Source organism: Bombus flavifrons, chromosome 1 (assembly GCF_040668555.2).
Source record: "Bombus flavifrons isolate JBK064 chromosome 1, iyBomFlav1_principal, whole genome shotgun sequence".
Classification (NCBI taxonomy): Eukaryota; Metazoa; Arthropoda; class Insecta; order Hymenoptera; family Apidae; genus Bombus; species Bombus flavifrons.
In genome coordinates, this window is record NC_138442.1 from 17,841,713 (window position 1) to 17,860,895 (window position 19,183).

At 35.1% G+C, this 19,183-nt stretch overlaps 2 protein-coding genes across 4 annotated transcripts in view; one reads left to right on the plus strand and one right to left on the minus strand.

Moving 5' to 3' along the window:
* Positions 1-19,183, minus strand: part of pip (heparan sulfate 2-O-sulfotransferase pipe) — a 113,748-nt gene that overhangs the window by 64,366 nt on the left and 30,199 nt on the right. For all 3 annotated transcript variants that reach the window (XM_069113851.1, XM_069113842.1, XM_069113832.1), the window contains exon 2: positions 10,211-10,359. In XM_069113851.1, the coding sequence (XP_068969952.1) occupies positions 10,211-10,271 (61 nt within the window). In that variant the 5' untranslated portion in view covers positions 10,272-10,359. The remainder of the gene's footprint in view (positions 1-10,210; positions 10,360-19,183) is intronic.
* Positions 17,090-19,183, plus strand: part of LOC138180167 (protein artichoke) — a 28,957-nt gene continuing 26,863 nt past the window's right edge. Inside the window, exon 1 of the mRNA XM_069113744.1 lies at positions 17,090-17,485. The gene's annotated coding sequence lies outside the window, so the exon portion shown is untranslated. The remainder of the gene's footprint in view (positions 17,486-19,183) is intronic.

The following is a 19,183-nucleotide window of genomic DNA, read 5'->3' on the forward strand; positions in this document are numbered from 1 at the left end:
ATATTACGTGTAACGAAAATCGATATAGATTCCTTTACGAACATCTTAGACATCATGGCCTTTCGTATTGACCATCTAAATTTGACAGAAAGTAAAAGAGATGAGATAAATATACAGATAAAATCGAATGACGAACAGTCCCCTGTTCCCATTTTATTAGGGCATGTCAGATAAGAGAAAGATATAAGAAAATTGCAGTTAAAATGAAATGATTTCGAACCGTGGAAATCAACTTTCTAAGAAGATTTTGTTAGCAATGCTCTTTCACTTGCTAGTCACTTGCGTTAGAAATGATGAGCGTATTTTTCTTTCTATTACAGCATAAGAATTTTTATCACTTTCTATTTATTTTTATACACTCTCTCTAGTAGTCTATATTCTTAAAAGCATACGAACACTTACATTTTCTCATAGATGTACATGAAGGACACGACAAACTGTAATATAATTTCGCAGATAAAACATACTACGAACACAAGAGATATTTTAGTCTAAAGAAATACTCTAGTTCAACATATATATTACTTTGTATCTTCTTTCACTTTTTCATAATTTCATCTATTTTTGTTGTTTCTCGTCTGAGCCGCTTCTTCAGTAATTTCTTAATTTTTCTCCCTTTTCAAATGTTAACTTCGCGAAGAAACAAGTGGATCGACATTGTGAATTTACTCTGAAGGTGGACTCGATCTTCCGGATTTTAATTGTGACTAGAGAGTAGGAAAATACAAAGATTTGACAGGAATTTTTTCAGATTGTTATCTGAATCTGCCTAATCTCATTTTCACGGCTGAAGAATGTTCATTTTTCTCCCTCTGGATTAGCAACATCACGGATTGGACGTTATCTCTTTCATCAAAGAGAAAATTAATGGGATTAATTTACATTTGATTGGCGAGAAACAACATAATCATTAATTTTTCCTACGAGACTTTATGGTTTGAAGATTAACTTCGTAAAGGTCAAAGATATGACTTTCTGCGATGACAGAAAAATATTTTATTCGATGAAAAATGTCAGAACATTTCGGTAGAGAAGAAATTTATTGGAAAGTGTTATTCGTTAAAAATTCCTTAAGAAATATAAAATCAACGTGCATTTTAGTTCCGATGTTTTCTAATTTCAATAGATCGCATTATTTCTATGATACGTTACGTTATTTTCTGGAAAATTTTACCAAGTATATGAATAAAAAAGTTTTACAAGAAAACTAACTATTGTTGTTAGAAAGATACTTATAAGGCAATATAACTTAGTATTTTCTTAAATTTCGACTTGCAATTCTTGGGATTTCATTTTAATTAAATTTAGTTTCATTTTAAAACACGATAGTATGAAATCTCATTCATATCCATGATTAATTTAACATATATTTTAGATACAGCCTTAATGTCGTTTATTGTAATTCTGAGCGGAGACGACTGGCTATGAAATACTATTAAAGATTATCTCAAATATGATTATCACGGAAGCTTAATCAACTCGATCGTACGCAATTAAAGCAATATCTATTCTGTCTTCTTCCGCTTACAGTCTTAATTGCAACCGAGATAGATTCGTTTGCTGTTTCTTCACTCGCTTCGAAACATTTGTCTTTGTTAAAGTAATCGCAGTGTAATCATTTTTATGTCATACTTGCGTAAAATATAACCAATATGAAGAATCAATTTTCTATAACGATATCACTAACAAATATATAAATAATTTCGAATTTCTAAAATCTTCCATACATTTCAATCTTCCATTAATTTTTTATTTTACAGTTCATAAAGAATATCTTTACGAGTATTCAATTTCTTCAATTCCGATTAACAACTAATTAATCAAATTTATACAAGCAAAATTTCATATATAATTTGCTTCTCTCCCTCTAATACTTTTCATATTTCCTACATAATCTACCACTCTTTTAGAGCTCTGTTCTTAACACAAACGAAATATCGACGACCGTCGTCAAATCGCCAGCAAAAGCAAGTATCGACGTTAATAGAGAAATCCATTGGAAATTAACCAAAGTTTCCTACAGGCTCGCCATCCTGGATCAAAAGTTAACGACCATAGGCTGCTCTTCCGCGCCAAAATAACACCCTTTCGACTACCAAAGGCTACCACTCTACTCACATGATTTCCTTTCATACAACACCCTCCCCACCATCACGCACGATACGCCTCAGGACCTTCATCCTCTTCAGCAGCTCGCAAGAGAACCGCGATTGAACTTTCATTTCAGACGGGTATTCGCCAAGAACCGCTATTAATCCATTTCTCCGTCTCGAAGAGATATTTCATTCCGTTTATTCTGCATTCTGCTCCTTTCTTCCACTCGAACGTCATTCCCTTTCACTTCTCTCGGCCACCTGCGAGACGGGTTATTTCGCCGGAGCTTCTTCTGCATTTTCTACGGGCTAGAGAGCGACCGTGATTTCCGTTTTCTCCTTGGTGAACGACCCATCGCTCGATTATCCCCTGGATTTCACGCGCTTTTCCTCTTTTGGAAGCATTTTTTTTCTTTTTTTTTTGTCTCCTTCCCCTTTCTTCGGGTTACGTTCGCTTCTTTACGGTTCCGACTCATTTTCCAGCTCGAGGGAGATAAAGCTGGAATTTCCTTTCTGAGTGATGGATAACGAGGACGGGGTTGAAGGATCCTTTTTGTTCGTTTTTTTTACACGGTTGCTGGATAATTAATCCTTTTGGCTGTGATACAAAGTTTGAAGAATACGACTGTCGAAAATAGCTTGTAAATATTAGCATAGATATAGGATTAGTCAACGATATTAATTTTGATTGTGACTTGCGAACGAGGAAATTAAATATTTGAAAAGTTACGAAGTGAGGATTTTAATACGAGATCGATGTAAAAAATGTTGAAGGAGTTGGGTGAAAAAGTTCGTGGATAGGTCGTCGTGTGACGATTAATGTCTTTATTTCGGGCTAAATGTATTCATGCTATAAAAGGGTATTTCTTGCAACTGGGCCAAGCCATAACTCCAACGTGACAGAGGGAACATGAAAATTTCACTAGGCAAACATAAACTATTTCAAGCGACGTATTTTCTGTGACAGTGGAACTGTTTCAAAGATCGAGTAAATGTTCTCATATTTATTTATATCGCAGCCTTCGCACATTTTCCATGTTTCATCAGTGGAAACGATATAGGAAATAATCTTCACGATATGAAAACCACTACAGTGGCCTCAATAGACTATAAAGTTAACCCTACGATTAAACCTTAACTCTACCGCGATCTTCGAGTATTTATGTTTCAATCTCGTTCCAACGAGCAAGAATATCCTCAACATTTTTAAAAAAAGGTTAAAACGTAAATATATCAATAGCGATTCTTTCATATTTTCTTGAAACTTGACGATATATTTTTTAACGATAGAAGAGCTCGATCGTATCGAACACGAGCCAAAAATGTAGCGGTATTTAAAATATGGAAATACGTTTTAAATATTCACTCAGCGAAAATCATATTTCATCTAACCGAGGAAATGTCGCTCTTTCTGTCAATTGATTCATTTTCGTTCATTAAAGTATGCAAGACAGGGGAGACATAAATCAATCGATTTCACTGATGTCGATTATAATTAGAACTGAGCTAATGTTTAATAGAATTACTGATTATAATTAGCACGAGTTGTACAAAATTATCTGCATAGTTATATTTTACAATATCTGCTCGATTGATCTTACTATAGGAATAACGTCAAATTTCAGGATGTGATCAGTGAACGGAAGCGATTAGTGAGTTCTTTAATAGGTTCTTTTACTTTTTTCCCTCTAAGATTGTATATATTATTCCGTATCTTATCCCTCGAAGCTCGGAAGATATTCTAGTTGCAACGAAATATTACTCCTAGCTCATTTTAATACCATTAGATCACGCGGAGTCAACTGATGGAAGATTAACAAGAACCTCTGTTCCTTATTCCTGTTTATTGGCCTTGCCTACAGGACGTGACGAGGTTCGATGCATCTTAGTCTTATCTCATTAAAGCTTCTCTTATTGGTGAACTTGACATATTACGTCTTGATTTTACTGTGACATCCAACCTGTTCTATAAATGGACTTCTTATTCAATTTAAATAACTCGTAAACGTGTAAATGTGACAATATCGATTCTAATAATTTTCTTTTGAACCAGTAACATCGTAGTATGTATTAGCAGTGTACTTTTCAATAATTTTAATTTACGATCAGTTGCAACGTGCTTTTGTCGGACGTATTATCCTGAATCGTTCAGTTATTTTAAATTTCACTTATAGAAATATATATATATCTGTATAAGTCGGATAATAGTTTTATTATTAAAATTTGAAAAGAATCAAGTGGAAATAGAAAATCGATTTTATCTTTCTAATTTAGATCGCTAAAAAGCTGCATCGATGAACTGCTCGATAATATTCGAGTACCTTTTGCACAGTTTGAATTATTCATAGTTACGATAGCAGCTGGAAGAAAGTTGTTAAAAACCGGTGGTCATAGAAACTTCATAAATTTAGATTTTTATTCATCAAATGTATATTATTATATCCTTTTTATAAGTATAATATTATAATATCAGGCAACGAGTACAATAACTAACGTTAAATCGAACTCGTTCGCATATCACAACACGATCTGGAAAGCGTACTCTGTAAAATGCTCCTGTTCTTCTATAAAATTCATGTTACAAGTTATAACCATAATTCGTAGTTCGTGCCAGACTCCGTATCATATTTATAAGTCGTCGATCTTTATCTTTCGCCAAAGATAACCGATTCGCTTCATTTTCCTTATCTCAGATTAGTATCAACCGCGTCCAATTTTATTTGTGAATGAAATTATGCCATCGATTATCTGTAATTTTCAACATGTAAAAAATTTACTTGAAACGATATCCTGTTCCAGAATCCAAGATATGGAAATTGAGTTCTACACGTACGACTTGTTAATCCAAATACGATTTAAAACGTCGAGCATATTTGACACTGAATAATATTAAATTATGGAATAATCTTCGAATTACCTTGATATTACTGTTTTTAGACTCGAAGAAAATGGAAAATAGCTTCAAGTTTTTGTCACATTGAACAAGTATTGCGCATATTAATTGGCAGGTGTATGGATCATTAAAGAGAAACTCCATAATTATGTTTTATTAAGACCTTTTTGCCGTGTATTCTTTGTTTGTTCTCAGTTTCATGAACGAAACCGATTGTTCCGTATGAAAACGAAAGTGAAACCAATACTACGTTAGGTTAATTGTTACCTCGAAAGATATTTGTAAAATTTGTTACTTTGTATGATTTGTCATTTTAGCGAACAGTTTCGTTATGTTTCTTATGGTTATCAATACACAAAAAATTATCCCTTTTATAATTTACTATTCTCGCAAATGTTTGTGAATGGAAATTTTTTATATCTAACAAATAATAGCGTAGGTAGATTTAAGAAAACAACACAAAGATCTACATATATGAAAAGAATGATAATTACAGTTCGTTATTTTGATCCAAACTTCAACGACCAACAGCTGCCAGAAATAAATTAGTTAAGTATGTATGAATCATAAGAAAAATTATTTTCTTTTCAAAGTTTGCCACGAATTATTCAATGCTCTCGATTGAAATATCTCTCTTCGTCGTAAATGACTTCGTTAACGAAAAACACTTCGTTAACGATGATCTTGTTTCATTGAAAAGAGTTCTATTTTAACCCCCTCTCCCAAACATTACATTTACCAATCGTTCATATATACCGTGATTCACTTTTTGAAATTATCTTTAATGAGAATGGCGCACAGTGGAGCCGCGGCAGAAAGGAATTCTTTTCTCATTGACAATAAGTAGAACGCTGGAAATGAGGTCAAGAGATATGAACTCTCCGAGCGAGGCGATGCATCCATTCCCTTCAAGCAACAGTCTAAACTATGATAAAAGGTTTTTGCATAGCATCGCCGTATATTCTGTGTATATTTCTGTAAACTCTACTTTCCCACTTAAATAATTCATTTCACACTTATTATATCGTACGTATTTACATTATATCGTTGCACGCAAAATTAGAGCAATGTTTTCGTAAAATTTATTTTACGACCATCGTGAAATTTTTTACAGTTTCAAACTTTTCCCATATTTATTTCATATACTTACGGACGAATTATTTTGAAATTATTGCGAAATTTCCTCATAATTTACTGTATCGTTAAATTTTTTATAATTCCAAGCTTGTAAATTATTGCAAATTTATTTATCTTCAATCTTTAAATTATAAATTAAACTTCCATTTGTCACGTGTATTTCACAACGCACGTATCGATTATTTTACAGTTATCACAATCTTTCGTATAATTCGAAACTCGTGAATTATCGTAACTTGGTAAACTGCAATCACTTTTCGAATTTTAATTTCAATTTTCTACCTACCGTCGTACTTTCCCACACGGATTAATTACTTCTCAAATATTAAATTTATTATCGGAGATCCATCGAATAAGCGAATCCAATTTCTCGATCAATCATGCGTGCTTCAAGAAGCAATTACAGGTGCAAACGATTAACCTTCTATGCTTCGTAACGAGCAGTATAGATCGATGGTTCGACAGCATTAGAAATCGTAAACGCTGGTATTTCGAACGATAGCACGATTCTCCGAACATCTACTAGTTCTCATGAGAAGTTCGATGACCTACAACTCAAGTATGCAGCGGACGATGCGAGATCGAGGGAGGAAAACCGATTCATCAACATCTTCCTGCCCTGCACTTTCGATTTCCGATATACCTTATGAACTACGCATACTTCTGTACGCGTACTTGGAATATTTCTAATTATACGAATTGTACGACCGTTGTTATCTTAGGGGAAGATCGTCGGAAACGTTTCGTCCCATTTCACGCCAGCCACTCAATTATGAATATTTATAACCCAAAGCTATTTCGAGAATTCTGTTCGGCCACTTCTTTCCTCCCCCTTTATCGCTGCCGTCATAACAATAAATCTCTTCGAACAAAGACGTTTCTTTGCGAAAAGAAGAACCTCCGTCTCAGCGAATTTATGCGATGAAAACGGAAAGACGGCTGTTTCTGTACAAGATACTTTCATCTTATAAGAACGACAAATAGCGGATAGCGAACAGCGAATTAGCGGTAGCTACAGGTCAACTCTGAAGGCTTACATCTGAGTTGATTATATTTTAGTCGAATGTAGTCGTACTTTAAATGCTCTGAATATCTAAATATCAAGTGTACAAACGAATGAGTCAAATTTTTCGCTGGAACTGGAAGTTTAGTTAAGAAAGAAAATAGCTATAGAAAAGGAAAAAGATGTAGCAAGCTGTTCGATCGGAGTATTTGTCGTTGCTGTCTATAAATTTGGCTACCTATGAAGCAGGTGACGAGATCCATCGTGGAAAATTATTTTGTCTTTAAACAAGATGCAATCGTCAGGACCATGAGACGAAAGACATCGTAATGAGCCTGGTTTGGGACGTCTTGCAGCAGCAAACTTTGGAGTGCTACTTCTTCCGATCGATGTAACACGTCTTATCCTACATCCACTTCCAATTAGTGGATCGGATATAAAAGTGACTTGACGATTAGATCTCGTCTAAAGACACAGCATATTATCGCGATGGAATTCATCTCTTGCCTGAAAGATCGCTTAAAAGTTGTAGAAAGCAACGGCGAATATCTCGATTGAGCAAGCTGCTATACTTTCTTAAAAATAGACTTCGAATTTCAGATTAAGAAATTTGTACACCTAATACAACGTTCAACGAAGCTTGCAATTATTCTCTTAGAGAAAAATGTGCGTCGTAATGGAATATTCTTGGCAATTGGAAATTTGAATCGCTTTTTACGATTTCTGTTGCAATTAGTGGCTGAATTCCACAATCCAAAAGCAATATGTACCCAAGTGGACAATGTACTATTTCGAAATAAAAGTTGCATACGTTGAAATAGGAAAAATAACCTATACACATATACATATCGAATAGAGACGAACGTGAAATTCAACACGCAGATACACAGACCTATCGAATTTAAAACTACCATTTCAAAAATTCAGGCATTGTCATATTTATCACATCGTTGTAATATAGAGGGTGGCTGATAACTGGTGGTACAAGCGGAAAGGGGGTGATTCTACGCGAAAAAAGAAGTCGAAAATATAGAATAAAAATTTTTTTTTAATTTCTTTTTTTTTAATTTCTCCATCGAGACAACGATCTACAGTGAGACCCGTTATAACGTGCCGCACGCGTACCGAGCGAAAATTCAAAGTCGATTTTCTCGAAAACAAAGCCTCAAACGAAAAATTTTTATTCTATATTTTCGATTTCTTTTTTCGCGTGGAATCATCCCCTTTCCGCTTGTACCACCAGTTATCAACCACCCTGTATTTGTTCGTACAATCCACGTACAAAATCGCGCAACAAACTACCTGTTAAGTTGACGTGTAAAAGTTCCAGATTCGTTTCAACGCGAAACTAATGAATGACGATACACGCGTTTCTTGAACAATTTAACAAACTCGCAGAAATTTAACAGAACTTGATAACCAACTTTTATTGTACAAATATGTGTTTCTAGATACGTGTACACGTATTTCATAGCCAGAGAATTAAATCGGCGTGAAAGACATATTTGAAATTCAGATACGTTAGCGAAGATACGTAACTACAGGAAGAAGGCGGCGATTGATCGATGCGATCGTAAAACGACGGCGCAACAAATTGGGAACAGCAGCTGCATTAAAGAGGGAATCAGAACGACGCGACGCGACGCGGCAGATCCGGAGCGGTTAATTAGCGTGTTACGGGCAAACGAGGACCCTGATACCGTTACGTATCTCGCGAATGCGAAATGCTACGAGCTGGAACGATAATGATCTAACGATATATACACACACGCTCCACGCTTTTCCCCTGACTGTTGGCTCTTTGTGCGTTCGCTCTCACACCTTGACCTTCTTCAACCGGGAAGTCTAGCCTCCCTTGAAGGATATTCGCATCCGAAGGACGCCATAATGCGTACATACGCGTGTACGCGCATTGTGTTTCTACAGTCTGCCAACCAATTTAGGAATTTACGCGATTTATACGATTATGGTTAAATATTTTTTTTCTTTCTGATTTTAATTACACCGGGAAGGTAGTTGGGGCGCGAGAATGTACATTTCAGATCTCTCAAGACTATGACCCGAGCACGTGTTGTTAACGACAAGTACACACGTTGGCTTCTACACGTTTAACGTTGTTACCTTTGTATCCTTAAAGCAGAGAATTTTCTCAGGTAATTAGGATCGCTGTTTTTTCGTCACCTGTTTCTTATCACGAGTGGATTAAGGACTTTTATCGTTTCTTCGTTTGCAAATATAGCAAATGTTTGTGATGAGATTTATATTCATTCATTTATTTAGTCGACTTCGAAGGTCTATTACTTACAAGATATTCTGCATTTTAAATATTCAGGAAAATATTTTTGAAATTCATCGATTTGGAATAATCAATTTTGGAATGTAATAACCAATCTCGTATTACCAAAAGTGCCCTCTTATTTGATTCTAATTCTAAATATGTATTTTCGCGCGCTATTGAACATTTCAAAAAAGATTCTTTACTCGATTTTCTAGAAAATTTCATGGGTTTACCAACCATATTCAAGAAACTTATGTTTGTGAACCGAACAGGTGGTTCGAAACGAAGAAATGAACGAAGATGAAGTCGTGACGAAAAGAGAAAAAAATTGAAACGGACGTTCTTCTCTAACCATAATAACACACGATAGCGTGAACTTCCGCGTAAAACAGTTTTGTTTATAAAAAGGGAGAGAGTGTTATTTTAACCTGTAAACTTCGAACGTGTTATGGTAAACCTTGTAATTTCTAGCTTTAATTTTCTCAGGAACAATTTATAAAAAAAAAAAAATGTTAATGGGTCTACTTGCACTCTAACCTGAATTATTAGTTTCTTCCATGGGAAATTGATATTCCACGATGAAAGTAATCAGGATGGCACGTAAGCAACACGTAAAGCGACTTTCTATTCAATTTGGAATATCACTTTCTTGATAAAATATCGCGCGAGTTATCTATCGAATATCTATCGAATCCAACGATAGTTTCAAGTTACACACCAAGTTTCCAACTATGCGTTGGTGCAAATACACAAGTTATGTGACCACGAGAAAGTTCGAAGGAGATGTAACGGAGTGAAAAACTCACCGGATGAGAGTTGATTTGCCGACAGGATCTCGTCTTCGCCAGGTTGAAGGCGAACTTCCATTTTTCGCAGACGCGAATGCAGCTCTCTTGTGTGCAAAAAGAGGAAAAGGGTGCTGGAAATCGCGATAAGGGCGATCAGCTCGATGGTCCTGTAAAAGAATAACCGAATCAAGCAGCTGCTCCTACATAACAAAAAAACAACGATCTAATGTTATTTTGCATGTTTGTGATTCTTCGGATTTCAATCGCGTCATTAGCAGCTTGTCTTTTGTTTCCATGTTTCATGAACGTTCTGGTTCGCTTCTTCGAGCCAGACTTGACAAGAATATATTTGTTCCTAAAGAATCACAAATGCGTCGTCTGATCGTCGTGAATGCGTAAAATCACAAAAACTGGCTACTGGTACGTTTCTCGCGTGGCCTTTAAAAATTCGTTACACGTTCATTTAACATTCACAGAAATTTTCTAACGCAAATGAACTACTTTACTTAGGCAAGAAACTTTCAATTCCAGACGCATCCTTCTAAACGGATTAATTGGTAGAATTGGTTCCGGCAAATATTGACACCCGGTAGCCTTAGATCCGTTAACTTGGTCGATTCCTAATCTCTTTGCAAGAGAAGACTTTCCATCGTGCAAATAAAGGTAGAACGAGAAAACATTCGAGAAACTGTGGATGTCCATTCTCCCAAAGCAACGTGTCACGAGCGGACTGTCATGTGGGTTGTCGTCGCCGGAGGAAACAGGGCATGGCAAGCAAAGTTATCTGTCCCGTAATTGATCATTCTGTTCGCGGAGATGGTTCACGTGCGACCTGGTTTCAAGCGATCCCACGTCGACCGTGAAAGGACGACCGTCACCGGGGAGATACAAAATTGCGCTCCGATGTTACAGAGAACCCGAACATTTCTTCGTTGCACGCCGTGTGCGGTTTGTAACTTCACGGAACGGCCGTAATTACGGCAAAGGATGACAAAGTAAGGAATCCGGGGGAATTTCCCCCGGGAATGACGACACGTCAAAGCGTCTGTGCGAACAGGTTTCCAGGTGGAAAATTTCAGTATTATTGAAACTCGAATGGTTTGAATAACGTTAAAATGCGTATAAAGAAAATTCAATTTTATATTATGGGTGTAGTCATACTGCCGACCATAAGCAATAGAGCCACTCTATATATAATTATATTTGGAAAAGACTTCATTTAATATTTTATTTAGTACAATAGGACATTTATTACATTTATTGGAAAAATGTCTATTCAATTTTATTTTATTCAGTATTTTCTTTGACATTTTATTCAATACCTTTTTATTAGAAGATACAAAAATCGAAAAAAAATGTAAATTATTCGTTCTTTCCGCTAAAAGTCAAACAAAATAATTAGAAATTCGAACAACGTACTTAAATACACCGAATCTGTCTAACGTATCCGTCAGTTTAGTCAATTCTCATTGACCTTCGATTATTTCCACGTATCGTAGCCGTTTTTAATAAAATCCAAAGTTTCTAAAAATTAATACCATTTACTTGAATTATTTTCACGCGCTCAAGCAATTTTTAATCAAAGCGAAAATTTCGACGAATTAACACTACTTTACATTAAAACCATCAAACAGGATTTTAAATCTTTCTTGTATTTCAAAAAATTCCAGAAAAGATGGTACATCGTAAGGAAGACCATGCTACATCTTTCTTCACATACAGTTATATCTAGTACAACGTATATTTCCACGTTTCAGATGCATCCATATCTTCATCACGTCACCATACATTTTAAATATGCATAAAGCAGAAACAGCATCGCTTTCCGCTTCATTAAATTAATTCAACAAGTTTATTATAATCTGCAATTGGGGATAAACGACGCAGCTAAAACGTACAAACCGTGCAACAAGTAGTATCATATCGACATCGATCCGGGCTATAAAATTCTCCGTAATTACCATCGACTACACGCTATCGTGATGATCATACTCGATGAAAGAATAATCTATTTATCACCTTACCAGTTTTTCCCCCATACAGGAAGTAATCACATCAAACGTCGGTTGTTTCGATTCCGCGATCGACACGCGTTTCGCATCTCATTGAAACGTTTCTTTAGAAGCGATCCCTCGTCTATTTCTCACGTCGTACGGTAAAACGTCATCCTCGATGACGTTCTTTTCAACCCGTTCGGACGTTGACACACGCGGAACGCCATGTGTCGCATAACTTTATAATGGTTTACGATCTTTGAACGAGCAAAATCGTGACCGCGAGAACCGGAAATTCCGGTAAAAGATTTCTTGTATCGCTTACACGATTTAGGACCGGGTTCTGCAAAAGAAAAAGGAAAGAAAAGGCATCTTTTCATAGAACAAACGAAGTGGGAGTTCGCGTAACGTTATCTCGCGAGCTTTGCATAATTCCTAGGAATTACGTGATTCAATTTTATCGATTCCTCCATTGAAATTCTCGAGATTATCGGGTTCGAAACGAGATGATCAACGACGATATCGGTAAACGAGTTTCGATAAAGATACCAAGTGTGATTATTTTCTTTTTTTTAAAAAGACTTGTTACCAATTTTTCTAATTACTTGAAACAGTCAAATTTGTTATTACGGTTGGTGATAAATACAGTTATTGATTTGGGAATTAGTAAATTTATTTAGATATGTATTGGCATGTATTTGATTTAAGTTTCTTGAAACGTTTCGTAATACCAGACACCGGTGATTGTAAGCTTTTCGAAGGTTTAAATTATCGTTTTTGTTGCTCTTATTTGATAATATTATCAACTGTTACTTGTTTATAATTCTTCTGCGAAAGCAATCCATGTAAAAGTTTTCATACACTTTTTCTGTGATCTTCAAATATTATATTTTGAACTACAATTATGTAAATACTATAATTTGGTTGATAATATGCAATTATTACAAAACGATTTGTCTATCAAAATTTCAATTCCTTCGACAGTAAATATGAATACATATTTATTTATTATCTTCTCCATAGAAATTATACCAATGATATAAAAATATCTACTCGAACATCTTCTTCTATGTAGACAGTTGAGAATCAAAGTGGCGTAGGTTAGTATAAGTCAGTCTACCACTATTCCTTATAATTCATTATATTTTTTCAAGCCGTAAAAACATACCACGACAGAGAATAAAGTCATAACTGAATTAACTAAACGACGCTTTTAAGAATCAAAGTACGTGATGAAGTTCAAATTCACGAGATCTTCACTCACATTATTGTACGATTCTTTTCTCTTTTCTTAAACACTTCCAAGCTTATCTGTCACTTGTCAATCACCAACAATAAGCAAGTACCACGATTCTTAGCCCATCACCTTTCTCGCACTAAAAGTACAAATTCCTTCTACCTGTCGTCAAACGATCTTATTAAAGTTAAATATCAAACTTTCCAGCGACGATTCAAGTTCCTACATTTTTTTCCATAAAAGTACAAAATCTTTTCCTCCCATCGTCGAACGATTGATACGAAACTTTCCAACGATTGTTCGAGTTCTTACTTTCTAAAGCGTGGAACGTTTGCCACGGTAAAATTCGAACGTTCGATTCGGATTAAGTTTAAGAGAATGCAGGCTGACCACGCGTGGAATAGTCGAGTTTCCAGATATCCTCATTATGCACGATGGCCCTTCCCGCGTCCCATGTTCTTTCACTAACGCGTTCCTAGGAGCTTACGGTTCCCTCGTGTTCGTGTGTCGTTGACACCGCGTCCCGCGACCGATACCGTTCGTTTCTTGTTTTCTTTTATCTGGACACGCGTTCGTTTCTTCCGACGCGATTGTCTGGACCGCTTGGACATCCAAGCGGTTTCTACGGCGAACAAGATGCGCTTCTTTGTAACCGAGGACGTGTAAAGGGAAACCTATGGTTGGTCACTGGTTAGGACGTCCATGCGAGAATCGATCCTTCTAAACGATCCTTTTAAACGATCCTTTTAAACGATCCTGATGGTGATGCATGAGAATGACGGTAGATTTTTAGTAGATACAGGTTCTCTGTTCGTAAGCGATTTGAAGTGAACCTCTTGCTGCGAAGAATGTCCGCTATTGCTCAGAAGTACCTCGCGTGTTTGTCCGTGTTTGATAAGACGTAATTCAGCCGTTTCATGATCGATGTTGCACGCAGCGTTGTACTTTTTCAGCGGAATAAATGCAAATTGCATTTCCGACAACACCATCCTTCGGTAACAACTGCAGTGATCTTGTAAATCGAAGGAGAACGATAAAGTGAAGAGTCGTATTTTAACAAGTTATCAAACTGTATATATGACAAATGTCTTTGCTATTGGTAATGCTGTTGCTAATGTTTTGCGTATTAGATATAAAATATTATATAAAAATATTAAAAATGTAATGTTAATTTAATGAAACGTATGGATAATAGACTTTAATTAATGGAATATTTTGAATGATTCACGAGTTAACTGTCATTTAGTGAAATAATGTTTTAAATGAAAGCTTATTGACACTTAAAATACAAAATAATTTTTCTTTTTTATGAAAAAATTATACTTTTAAAGTTTCTTTTACTTTTTAATTGCTTTGTTCGATACTGGTGAACTTTTACTCGAAACATTGTCTTATGAAAATTTTGTCAAACTATCGATACAAATATGATAGCGATCGATCGCTCTGTAAATGAGTAATAATATAATCGATAAAGAGAAAATTTGTCTTGCAATCCAAAATGGATCTAGGATGATTTTCTTCTGTATCATTATAAATGTCCTAATATTTATGAAAAGGATTATACATTCTCCATGATAAAATCATTTACAAAATTATTTATTATATATTTTAGAATAATTTCATTTTAGGCAATTATTTATCTATATCGACATAATTTTCCAGATATTCTGCTGATAAATCAATTGAAATTTGAGATCGAGCAAATCCGATGTACCATAAGATCATTGTTGGCTATTGTTCTCGCATAGCAACAATCTGGTGATAATTCGGATTTTCTCGATTTCAAGCTTCAATCGACTCACCGACAGAATATCTGAAGAATTACGTCGATATAGATGAATAATTATCCTGTAGCTGGAGAATTTGATAAAAACGAAGATTAAGTGTAACGCATGGGTAAATTTGAACGCTGCCATTTTTCTATCTTTGCATAGTCGTCTTTTACAACTTTCCCATCCCAGTTTGATTGAATGCTAATAAGATTTTTGTTCCTTCAGAAATATCCTGCGTCCCAAATTCTGCAAGAATTTTTCGTTCGCAGGAAGATCCAATAATAGCCATTTCTCAACATCCTCCTTTACCTAATAGAATTATGATAGTCGTGTTCCATTACTTAAATAAGCAACATTAAATGAAATACTTTGGCAAATCATTTTTGCTTGATCAAACATTACCTCGACAGTCTTAACAGCCTGCAACGCTATGTATGTAACTACACGCATAATGTGGCACATGCCACATTCTCCTCCAGCTTTGTTAGAGCAATCAATCATGCAAATCTAATTTAACAAAATAGACATTTTTTGATACTCGTACAGAGTTCAAATTGAATTACGCAAAATTATCTTCGTGTTCTGCGTCTTCTGTACATTTTCAGTTTTCCTTTGTACAGGTAACCGTTGATGCAACAGTTAGTTGCTCTAACGAGCCTGGGAACATTTTGCCAAATGATCGAGATAAGCGTACTTGATTATAACTAGGTTGCACAATAGCTTGTGAATTTAGGAGAACAAATTGTAATGAGTTATTCCTTATATTTATAGCGAATGGACTATGATTGGAGCTTCAATGAAACACAATTTCAGGAATTTGGCACGAAGAGAATTTCACTTTTTAAGATACCATTTAATAACCATGGAAAAGTTATTTCGACTTATAAGAAATGTGTTCTACTAAAAGAAATTTTGTTGACGATAAACTATTTAGACTGTAACAAATTATCCCACGATCCTGTTAGCGAGACAAGTTATTGGTTTTACAAGAAAGCTTTTCAAGCCATAAGTAACGAATAGCAGTAACAGCTTCTGAAAACTAGAAAAACAAAGAATTTTATCCTTTTTAATAATAGTAATAGAATATTAACTTCGACAATTTCTAATTTATTCTTAATTTCTTATTTAATCAAGCTCGACAATTTCTTATTATTACATTCATACAATCTCGCTTCTCTATTCTACTAATCGCGAGATATCAAACACTAAAAACGTTCCTTTAAAAGCGACAAGACAAAATTCATCGTTAGTGCATCAACTTTTGAATTAAACTATCGAAATAAGGATGTCCTATAGCGCTACTTGTAACATTTCACTTTCTCCAATACACATAAAATTCTCTTCCACATGGTAAATAACTGAACAAACCTTGAAAGGTACGCGAACAAAGAATTTCATTTTTCCCCGGAACAAGCGAAATAACGAAATAAAAAATAAAATAACAAAATAAGAATATCAAATTCAAGCGATATAGTCGACAATTTAAAAATTACATTATATGGAATAATAAATATTGCAATTACAACAAATAAAATCAAACATTCGTGATGAGAAGAACAGATCCCAGTGCAATCTACTTTCCGTTTAATTTCCTCGATTTTCCAAAACCCTATCCTTAACTTTCCGCGAACTTCGCCATTATCGCTCCTTCTCTTCGTGAATTGTTTGCAAATGACTGCAGGGCACAACGAAGCGTGTCCGCAGAATTCCCTCGCACCCTTCGTTTCAATTTTTTTCTTTTCTTTTTTCTTTCATTTCTACTGCCTCGTAAGATGATCGCAGATAGCGAGAGGCTTCGTTTTCCTCGCTCGTGAAAATTGTCCATGACCAGCGCAGGTGCGAACCACGTGATGACGACGTATTTTCAACGAACGAACGAGCGCCCAGCTCGCGTGTTTCTAATGGAATTGAGCTGTTGGAACACCGTGAAAACTCGAGGGGTGTATCATCACGCGAGCTGTTTTAACGCGAGCACGATAAGTCGAATCTCGCGCGACGACGTAAAAAGTAACGCCAATTATATCCGTTTGAAACACACTGATTCTACTTTTCCACGACTGAAACACGGTTCGATATAATTTCTTCTTATTTTCGAGCCGCGCGGTATCGTTAAATCTTTAACATGCCATTTCTTATTTCATCGTGCGTTAAGAACGGTGTTGCTTAAGCAACGTCGTACACGAAGAGGATTCATCGTCAGCATCTTATTAAGGTTCGTTTGGATTTATTCGCAACTCGCAGCAAACGTAAAAAGTCGAAGAAGTTTAAGAAACTGGTGAACGCTGAGAAGGTGAGAGGTGAGAGGTGAGAACATATATAATATGAGAGATATTTTTATATAATTCTATAACACCTTGTTTGATTATGCTGTCTTAAACGTTATTTAAGGATATCGTATAATTTGACGTAAAGTATATGCGTACGTGCTGTTTTAGTAAGCGTAAAGTACATGGATCGATTTGTATTTCACGTAACTACGATAGGATAAGTTAAAATAAGACACGATAAGGTAAAGGAATAGTACTTCGCTATTTGCATCTTTCTTCTTAATTTTATTTTATTGCTTCGCTATTTTTGAAATTTTTACGATTTCACTGTTTACTATTCACGTGGAATAATAGAATAAAAAGTGAATAATTTTAAAGATCGTTTCACCGCAATCCTGAATATAATTCTAAATTATACCACATAATTTTTAATTGCATCTCATTTCTTAAAAAAATGTTCTGTACAAACCATACATAAATTTTCATCTGTTAACTCGTAACTATTACTACACTTTGACGTTTTAAACGAACATTTCGATGATTTGTAATTTTATTCAACTCGATATTTTTTCATGCTCGAATCCCGTAACAAGCGAAAGCCTGTTTTAAATGTTCTCTGATCTTCGATTAGAAGGTGTTTGCATTTTAAAAATTAGCACATCGACATAAAAATTAATAACAGTTCGGAACAAGTTTCAAAGCGCATAGAATAAAATATTAATCGTTACAAGCTTCGTCACGCGTACGTCCAGATGTTACAGTACAAGGAATTATTGATAACTAGCAGTCGACACGCGATCAAAGATTGATAGGTAATAACAAGGCATGGAAATTCCTGCCTTCTAAAAGAGCTAAATATTGCGGAAGGTCGAACTGCTGAGTTCAAGGCAGATGTTCCTTCTAATTTTTATTTCACAGCAACTGTTATTAGTGGAGCTAATGATTATATTCTAATGTATCTTCGATTGGACGTTGCTATTATAACACCGTTATAACTAATGATGGTTGAACAGGAATAAAGAAGCGTGAACTATTGAGTGAAATCATTGCACAGTTACAACGATTATAGTGTATAGATATAAAGTTTAAAAAATAATTAATTATCAAAAATAAAAAATAGCTGATGTTCATTGTTATATCGATCGGTGATATAATCTTCGTGGTTGTTTATGATTCATTGCAATTTTTCTACCAGTTTCTCTGTATCGTATAAAATTGTTGGCTCTCTCTTCGTAATAAATTTATTTATATTATTCCAGCGCGAGGTTCAGATTTGGATCTTCTTTAAATTCCTGGATCCTCATTTGTACAGACGTCGCCAATTACAAGCTACGATCACGTTACACGTTCCCTTGTTGGGATTTTTAAAATGTACAACGCTGTAAGCGCACTTTTCCCACGAGCGTAATTTCTGCTTTTTCATTGTTGACAGGCTAATTAACAAATTTCTAAAATTACCATTTTATATTGTAGTGTATACCACATAGAAAACGTTGGAATAATTTTACAGTTATCTAATGCTACGTGTTAATTGTTTCGTATTTGCAAATCTCGTGCGTGAAAAAATAAACAAAATCTTTCGCTAGATCTAATAAAATTTACATTAAAAATACATGAAAAGAACACGGAATCTCTATCATTGCTTACAATCTAAATGTTAAAAGAAAATGGATTGCGTCGAAGCTGATAACTGATAGCTGAACTTGATACGAATATAACAA